Source organism: Mauremys mutica, chromosome 2 (assembly GCF_020497125.1).
Source record: "Mauremys mutica isolate MM-2020 ecotype Southern chromosome 2, ASM2049712v1, whole genome shotgun sequence".
NCBI lineage: Eukaryota > Metazoa > Chordata > Testudines > Geoemydidae > Mauremys > Mauremys mutica.
The window spans coordinates 7,557,411-7,569,038 of record NC_059073.1 but is presented as its reverse complement, the minus strand read 5'-3'; the positions used below and the strand labels follow the sequence as shown (position 1 = coordinate 7,569,038).

Genomic DNA, 11,628 nt, shown 5'->3' with positions numbered 1-11,628 from the left:
AAAGAGATCAATTTTGGGGGTTCATTTTTTAAACTGGAAAACGAATTTTTAATGTGGGAGTTTACACTGTTTCATCTAGAGCCACCAAAACAAAGTTAAAATAATTTCTTAACTATTCATTCAGTCCAAGGATTGCAGTTGCATGTTCCCCTGCCTTTGTATTTAAACTCAAACTGACATTTCATTCTGGTACACAAAGCAAAGAAACCAGTGTGCTTTAATTTCCCCCAAACATCTAATCCGAAAGAGACAATCACCACTGTCACCAGTGCAAAAATTTCAAACGATGTCCCCTCCCTACAAAAACTAGGAAGGCAAAAAAGGTAGGTACGTCTAAAGAGATTTATTTTTCGTTCGTCTGTAGCAAATGAAAGCTAAAATGAGTTTTTGCATTGATGCCTGAACACAAAGGAAACAATTCAAAGAACAAACAAAACAAAAAAGATATAGGTGTTTTTGAGGTTGCAACAGCCCACAAGGCTCAACAGCAGTTTATATAAAAAGGACTTAACTGAAGCTCTAGATGAATATAAGTTCTATCTTGATGCAACAGAGTTAAAACCATCAGAAATGGAAACAAACTGGTTATTTAAAATGCTTTGCACAAGCAGCACCTAAAATGCACCAGTTGCCAAAGTTCACACATGGTTTGTTTTTAAGACTTTTACAGTTTTCCCCAAGATTTCCTTTTTTAAAATAAGCAACTTGTTAAAAACCCCAACTGCTGCTTTTTTTTTTTAAACTTTCACACAAAGCGTAATTGCAAGATTGCCATTTCTTTTTTAAAAATCATCAAGGTTAAAATAATATTGTTTCCCAGGGGTTAATAAATAAAACTGGTGCATAGTGATATAGCAGCCAACTGATTGCAGTCCATATATTACTATATTGCCTTTCAGGTCATCTTAGAATGTTAACTTTTTTCCAATATTTTTAACAGCATAGATAATTTTAAATCTCTATAAAACAACAGTATTATTTAATCCAATTGATTCCTGTATATAGTGCATTCGGCTTTTTCAACATAATTAAATTAATTAATTCTTATATTATTTGCATGCTATTACATACAAACTTTCATTAAGACTTGTGATTTTTTTAAGCTTTTTTTTTCCTTAAATCACCAAGCAAAATATAGGCTCAGGAAAAAAAAGGGCAAAAATTAACTAAATTCTACATATGTACAAGTGGACACCTTTAAATAAGTTAAGTCTGGCTCAGGTTTCCTTTTTAAAACAACAAGAATTATTAGTAAGAAAAGGAAGGAGATAAAAAGCAGGTAAACTCAACTCTTTTTTGGAGTCTGAAGTCCCAAGATATATATTCCAGTCCCTTTTGTGAGTGTTTTGCTGCACTGTTCCACTGAGAGAGAAAACATCACTTTGCAAACATTTTAAGACTATTTGTTATTTAAGATGCACCCAAAAAGAGTGCTGCAAACTAAAAACCGACCGTTGGGAAAAAAAAACAAACAAAAATATTACCAAGGAAAAAAAAACTGGATCATGCTTTTTCTTCATCTGTTCTAGTAGAAAAGAAGGGGAGATTATTGAAATACCATACATGTCCTGCATGCAGGATTGCTTAAAAAGTCTTCTAAGAACCACAGCGAAGTTGCACAGTTCCTTGGATGCTGCTTTATTAATTAGTAGGATTATTAAGAAGAGTATAGAGGAGGATTTCATTATGATGCACTTTTTCTCCCAAAACGATTTTGGTTTGTTACCCAGTTTTCCAGGAGAGAAAAAAAATTTCAGAGGTTTGCTCATTTTTTCCCCCTATTGCTTCAAGTCTTTGAAAGTTCAGTTTGTCTTTCCCACCAGCCAAAGCTTTGCCTGGGCTGGGCGGGTTTGGTTTTTTTTAAAGTTTTCGTGATCACAACGTGTTAAGACTCAGGAGTGAGCGTGTGACGGTCTGGCGGCTGCCTCGCCTCGGCAAGTCCCAGCTCGGGCTCCTTTCCTGGAGACACACAACGGCAGGAGGATGCGCTGGGGGAACTCGCGGGGCTCTTGCAAGGGGCAGGACCCGGGGCTGCGGCCGGACCGCAGCGAGCTCGCAGCGGGGCTGGGGCTTTCGTGGGCAGCCCAGGCGGGGAGGGAGGGAGACGCAAGCGGGGACGGGGGGGGACCTTGCCCGGCGTGGGGGGCGCGCCTGCTTTGTGAGCTTGTTTGCAGCCCGGAGACACACACAGAAACACGAGTCTATGTACAGCAGCCAGCCCCTCGCTATGTACACGGCGGGCGAGTCCCGGGGGGAGCTCGGGGACCCCCCCCCCAGTTCACATGAAGAACTCGGCCGAGGCTTTGGGGGCAGCCGGCGGGGGCGGCTCCCGGGGGAAGCCGCGGCCGGCCAGCTTCTCGTACTTCTCCTTGTACAGGTCCCGCTCCTTGGCCAGCCGGGAGACCTCCTGCTTGAGCTGCTCCACCTGGCCCTGCAGCTGGCACTTCTCGTTCTCCAGGATGTGCCGCTGCTGGACCCGCTTGTAGCGGCAGGACTGGGCGTAGCCCCGGTTCTTCAGCGTGCGCCGCTTCTGCTTGAGGCGGATCACCTCCTCCTTGCTGAAGCCCCGCAGCTGGCGGTTCAGCTCCCGCACCGACATGCTGACCAGCTGCTCGTCCGAGAAGCGCTCCTCCAGCCGCAGGTGGTGGTGCGGGTGCGCCGCGTGCGGGTGGTGCGCGTGCGCCGCGTGGTGGTGGTGGTGGTGCGGGTGGTGGTGGTGGTGGTGCCCGGCCGGGGCCGCCTCCTCGCCGGGGAAGCCCTGGCCCCGGAAGGCCTCGTAGCCGTGCAGCGGGTGCGGGTTGCCGATCAGCGCCTCCACCGCGTCCTCCGGGGTGAGGTTCAGCGCCTCCGGGTTGAGCGGGTGCTGGTAGCCCGACATCCAGTAGAGATCCTCCAGCGGCGCCTTGCCGGGGCCGCCCGGGTGCGGCGCGGCGCCCGGGCCCGCCTGCCCGCCGGGGCTGGGCGCGCAGAAGCTGGGCGAGGAAGGCACCGAGGAGCAGGGGGTGCTGAGCGGGGTGGAGGAGAGCGAGCCCGCGGGCAGGCGGTGGCAGAAGCGCTCGGCCTCGGGCGGCTCCTTCTTCACCTCGAACTTCATCAGGTCGAAGTCGTTGACGTACTCGATGGCCAGCGGGCTGGTGGGCAGCTCGCCGCTCAGGGCCAGCTCGGAGGCGGCCATCTCAGTCCATGCGCCGGCGGCGCCCGCCCGCCCGAGGGGTCGCCCCGGCGCAGCCCGCCTGCGAAGCGGGGAGCCGCCCGCCTCCTGCCGGAGCTCGGGCCGGGACGGGGCGATCAAGGGGGAGATTTTGTGCCGTTCAAAGGCTCAGCCGGGAAAGCGGCACCCGGCGCATGGGGGGGAGCCGCCGGCGGCGGAAAGCGACGGAGCAGCGCTCCGGGGCGGGGGCGTCTTCGGAGAAAAGTGGCGCTGCCCGGGAATCCGGCTCGGCGGGGCGAGGGCACCGCTGGTCCCCGCCCGCTGGGCCCCTGCGCTTGCAAAGCGGCTCTCGCACCAGTGGCTCTCGGGCGCCCGTCTCGGCTTTGCAGACGGCCGGTTGCCAGTTGCAAAGAGCCCCCCCCGACCTGTGCTGCGCCCCCCCCTCGGCGCTGCAGGCAGCGGGGCAGCAGCAGCCCTCTCCCCCCCGAGGCTGACTGCTCAGGGCAGTGCCCCCCCCCCGCCAAGACACCACGCTGGGCAAGCGCCACCGAGGGGCTCCCTGCCTGCGCCCCCCGCTCAGCTGCGGCAGCTCCCGCTTCGCAAGCACTGAAGTGCTGAATGGAGCACTCTGCCTTTTATACGGAGTAGTGCCTGGCCCCGCCTCCCCAGGCGGGGGCAGCCACCTCCCCACCTATAACAGCCAGTGCAATTTGCCTATCCCTATAGCAACCCTGGGGCCAGCTGTCAGTCTCCGGCGGGAACAGCTGTAAGTCAGGGGGAGGAGGCAGGGAAAAGTTCCCTCCAGTGGCCATGCACGGGAATAGCATCAATAGCGCCAGGAATCTACTCGGCTGTAAGTGGCTTCTGGCTGCTCCCCAGCTCCCCTCCCCTCCGTTCTCCCAGCAAATCCAGAGCCCAGGGCTCAGTGCACACGGAGAGGCTCGGAACAGTTAGTTTAGCCTAAATGCACGACACAAACCCCGGCCTTTTATTTTACTGTCTGCAAAGCTCTAGTCGAATAACGGCCTCCCTTTGAATTCATGGGCCACGGGAAGAAAGAAGTGTGACAGTAAAGACAGAGATTTCTTGGCCCGTCAGGACCAGCTCTGCTCCTTTACCAGGGCAGTAAAACCGGGAAAGGTCAATGCAACTCTCCCCCCCCCCCCATACAAACCCATCATCACTCCACTCCCCCCTAACACAAATACACAAGCAGGCAGGCACACCCCAAGTGTGTCCACGCTTGTGATGCTGTTACCCATAATTATTATAATCCAAAAGACACCTGCTCCGATACGCGACCACGGTTCTCCCAACGCACCTCTGGGGATGTAAAAATGACTCGCAAACCACACACCACAACACAGGTGCACATGGCAGGGCAATGCATCCCCCCCCCCACACACACATACACACACCCCTCTGCATTCCTGGAGCTCTGTACAATAAAAACACAAACTTCAATACACACAGTGCATCTAGCTCCATAGGTGTACTGGGAGATATCACGTACATCTTAATACCCAGAAACTGCACACATCCAAGACCCATTTCACTACACACTAGCTGTCACACCAATTGACATACACCCCAACACTGTACTTTTTCCCAGTACCCCAAATGGCAGCAAGCAGCCCAGGCATACATATAGGCCCTGCCTTCACAGACACAGACACAGACAGCTCCAGCCCACCTGCCTCAAATCCCACAACCAGTACATACAGGCTGACAAACGACAAACGGCAATAGCCAAAGGCTTCCCCCTCTGAGGGTAGGCAGTTCCCATGTCATACGTGTTGGCAGGGGGGGTCGTTGGGGTTGTCGTAAGCTGGTTAAAATGCCCTGCCTTTGCTCTCCGCAAATTGTAACTTTCCTACCTGGCCTCGGCCAAGCAAAAGGAAAAACCCTCACTCAAAAGAGAAGGGAAAAACCCAGAACGTGGCTTATTGATTTCAAATATCTGCAGTGTCAGATTTCGCATGAATTAGAGTCTAACAACCCAGCCCGCTGCAGGGCTCATTGTCTCTCCATCAATCCCACAGTCCCTGGGCCAGCACCAAACCTGCTCCCCGGGTGCGGCTGGCTGGCACACCCCCCAAATCCTGTGCCAAAAATCCTCTAGCCACTGGCCAAAATCCCACAGCCCCAGACTTAGCCAGGGGGAAATAACACAGCCACGCAGTTCCCATTCCCCTCACCACTGTCAGCTCACAGAGATAACAGCAGGATTTCCACGTGGGGCGATTTACTGTTCGTTTCACACCACCGCCCCAGCAAGCTCAGGATTCATCTCTGTTTGCCCACGTCACACAGCTGAGTCAGGCTCAGGGTCCAAACCCCACCATGAAGGCCCAGAGACTTTGGCCGTTGCTGCTCCAGGAAGAGTGCCCGTTCGTTCCATGCATGTGCCCACCCTGCAGGCCGGGCAGAACAAGCAACAGGGTGGGGTCCCGGTGTCAGAGAGGCCAGTCAGGAGTGTACCTGGACTCTGCTCCCAGCAACCATGCTTGGGGAGGGAGCCCTTGGCCTGCACTGAGGGTTTGGGGCTGGAAGCGCGTCCATGGGAAGATGACCAGAAGCTCCCAGGTCTGACCTTACTCTAGAGTTTCTCCACAATTTAGGGGAAGGATCCAACCCTGAGGGAGGAAAATTATCCCAGCACAGTGTGTCCCAAGCCAGGTTATAGTCATGGCATGAACACTGCAGATGGCATGATTTAGTTGGGGATTGGTCCTGCTTTGAGCAGGGGGTTGGACTAGATACCTCCTGAGGTCCCTTCCAACCCTGATATTGTATGATCACTGCTGGAAGGTGCAGGGTCCTCTGGACTGTGTATGTAGCTTATCCATTCTCCAGCCATGATCCATGCTGCACAGGTGAGCTTCAGAGCTCATCATGGTGGCCCTTGAACAAAACATATTGAAAACCATAGAGCAAGGGACTGTGGGAGAGGGGGCTGATGGTCCCTTGAGGGCTCTTAATCTTGCAAAGTTGTCCACACTGTGAAAGAGCTGGGTAGTTTCTGCTCTGCCATATACTGCGGTGCACTGAGGAGAACCAAGAGGACAGAATGACTGGCGAGGAGAGAATAGGAGAACTGGGAGCCAGGAGAACTGGGTGCTACATCCAGTTCTGCTGCCCACTGGCTGTGTGACCCTGTGACAGTCACTGCACTGTTGTGCCTTGGTTTCCCCTCCTGTGCAATGGGAGAAGTGAGATACGTTTAAAGTGCTTTGAGATCTACAGATAGAAGAACACTAAAGTATTAATAGATTAAAGGAATTGAAGATTAAAAGAGATTGAAAAGATGGGGACAGATTAGAGAGGAGACAAATAAGAAGGGGCATGAGAGAGGTTTGGAAAACAAAGAATGAGAGAAAAGTGGTGAATTGGGCACGCCTGCTGTTTAGTCTCTCATATACAAGAGCAAGGGAATGTCCAATGAAACTGAAGACTGAAAATGTTTCCTTTTAGCCATTTTAAATATTCTTTCAGTGCATGGTTAACCAGTGGAACTCACTGCACCATGATATCACCAAGGTCAGGGGCTGAGCAGGATTCAAAAAAGGACCAGAGAGTAGTCACCTGAGGTCAGATTAAAAATAAGGGAATGATATCTGCAAGCTTTAGGATATAAACCAGTCACTAACTGATGAGAATAAGGAGGGAAATTCCTTTATCAGGTTAGAACCACGGGGTTAGAAGGGGCCACAAGGGTCACCTAGTCTAACCCCTGCCAAGATGCAGGATTTGTTGTGTCTAAACCGCCCCAGACAGCTGGCTCCAGCCTCCTTTTGAAAACCTCCAGTGAAGGAGCTTCCACACCCTCCCTAGGCATCTGTTCCACTGTGGCATTTCTAGTACAGCCCTCTGATGCATCTAGTGCTGGGCAGTGTCAGAGACAGGATACTGGACTAGATGAACCAGCCTGGCAATTCCTACCTTCCTAAGGCTTCCCTGGCATATGAAAGCCCAGCGACAGTCAGTCCGATCCACGCAGAGTCTAACGGTGCAGCCACTCCAGTAACCTTGCAAGATGCCAGGCTCAGCAGTATTCCTCTAAAACAATACTCCAGTATCCTACCTTAACGGCCCCAAGGCAGCCCGACAGTAGCGCTGCTGCAGGCTGTGCTGTTTAGAAGCGTTCCTGAAGAACACTCAAATGGCTTTTAAAAATAAGGGCTCTCTCTCCTAAGCCCACCAGCCGGGCTGGCCTGGATTCAGACAGGAAGAAGCGCCTCCGCCTCACGGCTGTCACTCGCCCCTTGATACGGAGCGAGATATCTGCAAAGCAAAGGCCTGCAGCCCAGACAGGCTCTGCACGGCTCCTGCTGGCTCAGCAAAGGAGGGCGCAGCGCTTGGTTGGCTCTGAGAGCCAGAGCTGCGATCCTGCGAGAAGCCCGAATCCAATCTCAGCTGGGGTGAGGTGCAGGAGGAAGGATCTTTGTTCTCTCTTCTCCTCGGATTCCTGGGATTTGTTCCCAAAAAACCCAGCCTCTCCTTCTCTTTAGCAACTGCAGTGGCGGGTGGGCGCAGGGATGGGTTTTCTTCACTTAATGCTACAAGCTGCTGTATTATGGGAATGTATCCTTCGTTTAACCATAGCAGCTAGGAGCCCCAGTCGTGGAGCAGGACCCCATTATGCTAGGTGCTGTACAAATACAGAACAAAAAGACAGACCCTAGTTTACAATCGAAGTACAAGATCTTCTGGCAGATGGGGTGCAGCAGCGTGGGTGCCTCCTTCCCCACTCTCAGGAGCTGCCCAGCCTGTGACCTTCCACCCGCATGAATTACAAATCAAAGCAGCTCTCAAAAGCCCTTTCAAACGGACCATTCTAGGGTAGTTCGCCACAACACTGAGCATGCCCCGCTCCAATTGAAGCATTATTAATTGGAGCTTTGGAACATTAGCTACAGTATTTGGGCATGGAAAGAGGCAGCAGGAGAAATCAGGATTGAGAGTACCACATAGTCATCTTTTAATCCATTTAGTGAATGGATTAATAGCCTAACTGATAGGTCTCAAAATGTAATTGTACGTGGGTCATCATCATCGGCTCTTGGCCCTCGGCTCGTCAACAGTTTTGTTAATGACCCAAAAGAAACCACAAGATCATCCCTGATAAAGTTTGCAGATGACACAAAAATTGAGGGAGAGGTAAATAATGAGGAGCTCAGGTCACTGACGCCTGGTAAACTGGGCTCAAGCAGACAATATACACTTTAATCTGGGTAAATGTAAAAATATACGTCTAGGAACAAAGAACACAGGCCATGGTTACAGGACGGGGGACTTTATCTTGGGAAGCAGCGACTCTAAAAAAAAGATTTGGGGGCCGTGGTGGATAATCTGCTGAACATGAGCTCCCAGTGTGACGCTGTGGCCAACAAAGCTAATGGGATCCTTGGATGTGGAAACAGGAATCTTGAGTAGGAGCAGAGAGGTTATTTTACCTCTTTATTTGGTATTGGAGTGACCGCTGGTGGAATCCTGTATCCCGTTCTGGTGCCCACAATTGACGGAGGAGATTGATAAATCGGAATAGGTTCAGAGAGGAGCCACAAAAAGGATTCCAGGATTAGAAATCTGCTTTATAGTGATAGACCCAACAAGGAGTTCAATCTATGTACTTTAACCAAGAGAAGGCTAAGGGGTGACTTGATCACCGTCTGTAAGTACCTACACAGGAAACAGATAATTGATAACGGGCTCTTCAATCTAGCAGAGAAAGGGTCTAACACGATCCAACGGCTGGAAGATGAAGTGAGACAAATTGAGATTGGAAAAAAGATGTACATTTTTAACAGTCAGGGTAACTAAGCATTGGAACAATGTACCAAGCGTGATGGTGGATTCTCCATCACTGACCATTTTAAAATCCAGAGTGGCTGTTTTTCTAAAAGACCTGCCATAGGAATGACTTGGGGGCAGTTCTCCAGGCTGTGTCACACAGGGCGGGGGCAGATGAGCTGATCACAATGGTCCCTTCTGGCCTGGTAATCTATGAAGTCCAGGGGAACTGGCAGTGCTCAGCACTTCTGAAAATTCATTCCACAGAAAGTATGCATGCACGTATGACATGCATCCGACGAAGTGGGTATTCACCCATGAAAGCTCATGCTCCAATACATCTATTAGTCTATAACGTGCCACAGGACTCTGCTGATTCCACAGAAAGTGTCACTTTCATCTAGCACTGAACAAGGAACTCTATTAGAACAAGGAAAACCGTGTCATTCCTTCAGCTGCTCCCACGTCATTTCCCTGTAATGCTTCTGCCTAGAGCTCACCCCACAGCCCTTCCTGCCCAGCCCTGCTGGGACAGATTTAAAGAAACAGCGTATGCATCCTCCCACCCATCCTTGGAGCCTCTAAGCACTGAACCCGGCAAGTGGATCGGCAAGACTAGAAGCTCCAGTGAAAGTGATCATTGCTACAGGCTGTGTGAAAGGCAAAGAAATAAATAAAATAAACCACAGGTGGCAAAAAAAGGGAAATTGATTTTTAAAGTGCCTTCAAGTTTAAATAAATCGGAGGCCTAAGGAAATGTGTTTTGTTTCGAAGGGTGTGGGCTAGATTTTCATACCCACACACACCATTATGAATATCCAGCCCCACATTTGTAATGTGCAAGTGACCTATAAGAGGATAGCCCATGCCACAAGTAAATCGCTGTTTTCAACAGCCCTGCGCTGGAGAGGCAAAGCTCTTACAGGATACAAGCAGCTCAGCTGTGAGAGTAAACTGTACCAACCCCCCTAAGGCTCTGCTTCCCTTGTAGAGCAGCAACAGCCCGAGAAGTGACCGCCCCAGAGAATCCCTCCTGGCGTTTTCCGGAGCCCTGTGCATCCTGGGACATGACTTTGGGAGTTCAGTGAGCGCCGGGTGAATAACCAGGCAGTGCAGAGACAACTGGCACATATCTCACCAGCGAGGCTCCGTCTCCGGGTTTGAGGAGCTGCTGGTAACTTGAGACATAACAGGGTGGACAGGGCCTTCCAGAATGAAGGGTAGAGAGGGTCAGTTTTGCTCTGAGCTGCACCGTCAGTGCGACTGCAGCGGAGCTGGCGATTTCCACTGGCATCATGAGAGTAGCATTTGGCCGCCCAAGTTCGGATCCAAGCTTAGCTCTCTCACCCAGCCACCTGAAGCAAGCAGCCCCGCAGCCCCGCCAGCCGCTCTGCTCTACAGCTCGCTTCGGCCCGAGCGGATCTGCAGAGGCCTTGAAAGGAGTCCTGCTGGCCCGACTACTGGGCAGCCAGTCTGCCAGTCACCTGAAGCAACCCGTGGCCAAGGTCTAATTAGTTGCCAGCTACGCCAGGGGAAGCTTCACAAAAACCAATCTCCCCACGTCAACGGTTCCACCCGGAAATGGGAGACTCCTTTCTACACTGCCGGGAGCAGGGCCGCCCAGAGGATTCAGGGGGCCTGGGGCAAAGCGGGGGAGCAGATGTAAAGAAAGGTGCCACCCGCTGCGGCGCTTGTACTCACCGGCGGCGCTCCGAGTCTTCGGCAGCACTGAAGGACCCGCTGCCAAAGTGCCGCCGAAGACCCAGACCGCTGCCGGGTGAGTGAAAATTAAAAAGGCGCCTCGAGCCAGGGAAGGGATTCTCAGCCAGGGCTCGCGGGGCCCCTACGGGTCTGGGAGCAAATTGCCCCCCCTCTCTGTGCGGCCCTGGCCTGGAGATCCAGAGCCCAAGAGCTAATATGTCCGTAGCCCCCCTCCACCTCAGAGACTGCCCAGAGTGCTTCATTTCCAGCGAAAGCTCTGGCTAGCAAATTAACCCTTCGCGAGCTGCGAGTCCAAGGACAAGTGCCAGCTTCAAAGGGGAGAAGGGAGCAAAGGATTGTGGGAAATGTGGGAGCGTGTCGCTGCCGAATCGAAGTCAATGGGACTGAAGGGCGCTCAGCACCGTGTAGGATTGGCCTTGGCCGTGGCCGGAGCGGCTGGAGCACTGCCATCTGGTGACTGTTTAGAGATGTAGCATTGGTCTCTGGCAGCCCCAAAACCACCTGCGATCCAGGCCCACGTGGCTCAGCAGTGGCACCAGTGCTGCTGCTTTGGTGAAGCTCCTGGAACAGCAGCAGGTAGCCAGGTGCCTGCACCAAAGTCCACGTAACCCTTCTGCCAGGTGGAGCTAGCAGCAACCAGGGCCGGGTTCAATACCTAGGAGTTCCTTTCCATCGATACAACACAGAACCGGCTCGAGCCCCCACCTGGGAAAATTACACACCACCCCCGGGCGCCTCTAAGGGGCAATACTTCCCCTCTCGCAAGCACAGAGTCTGAGTGCAGAAAGGAAACGTTTAATGAAAGGAGGGAAGTCACCCGACATTAATTAGGGAAAATGCCAGAGGCAGGATTCCTAAACCTAAAACTGTGAGCAGGACGCCCGCTGCAGAGTGGGGGAGGGAGGGGCAGAGTCTTCCGCCTCGTGTTCTTGAGTTCTACAACCAACCGTTCCTTTTCTGTG

The 11,628-nt window shown here is 52.1% G+C and overlaps 1 protein-coding gene across 1 annotated transcript; it reads right to left on the bottom strand.

Moving 5' to 3' along the window:
* Positions 1 to 333: 333 nt before the first annotated feature.
* On the bottom strand, positions 334 to 3,253 carry MAFA (MAF bZIP transcription factor A). Its single transcript, XM_045006523.1, has one exon. It carries the CDS (start codon positions 3,173 to 3,175, stop codon positions 2,279 to 2,281), a length of 897 nt encoding a protein of 298 aa, XP_044862458.1. The 5' UTR covers positions 3,176 to 3,253; the 3' UTR covers positions 334 to 2,278.
* Between the last annotated feature and the right edge of the window lie 8,375 nt (positions 3,254 to 11,628).

What these genes read in the sequence shown, in the direction of transcription:
- MAFA (XM_045006523.1), bottom strand. Translation starts at nt 3,175, where the DNA reads ATGGCCGCCTCCGAGCTGGCCCTGAGCGGCGAGCTGCCCACCAGCCCG.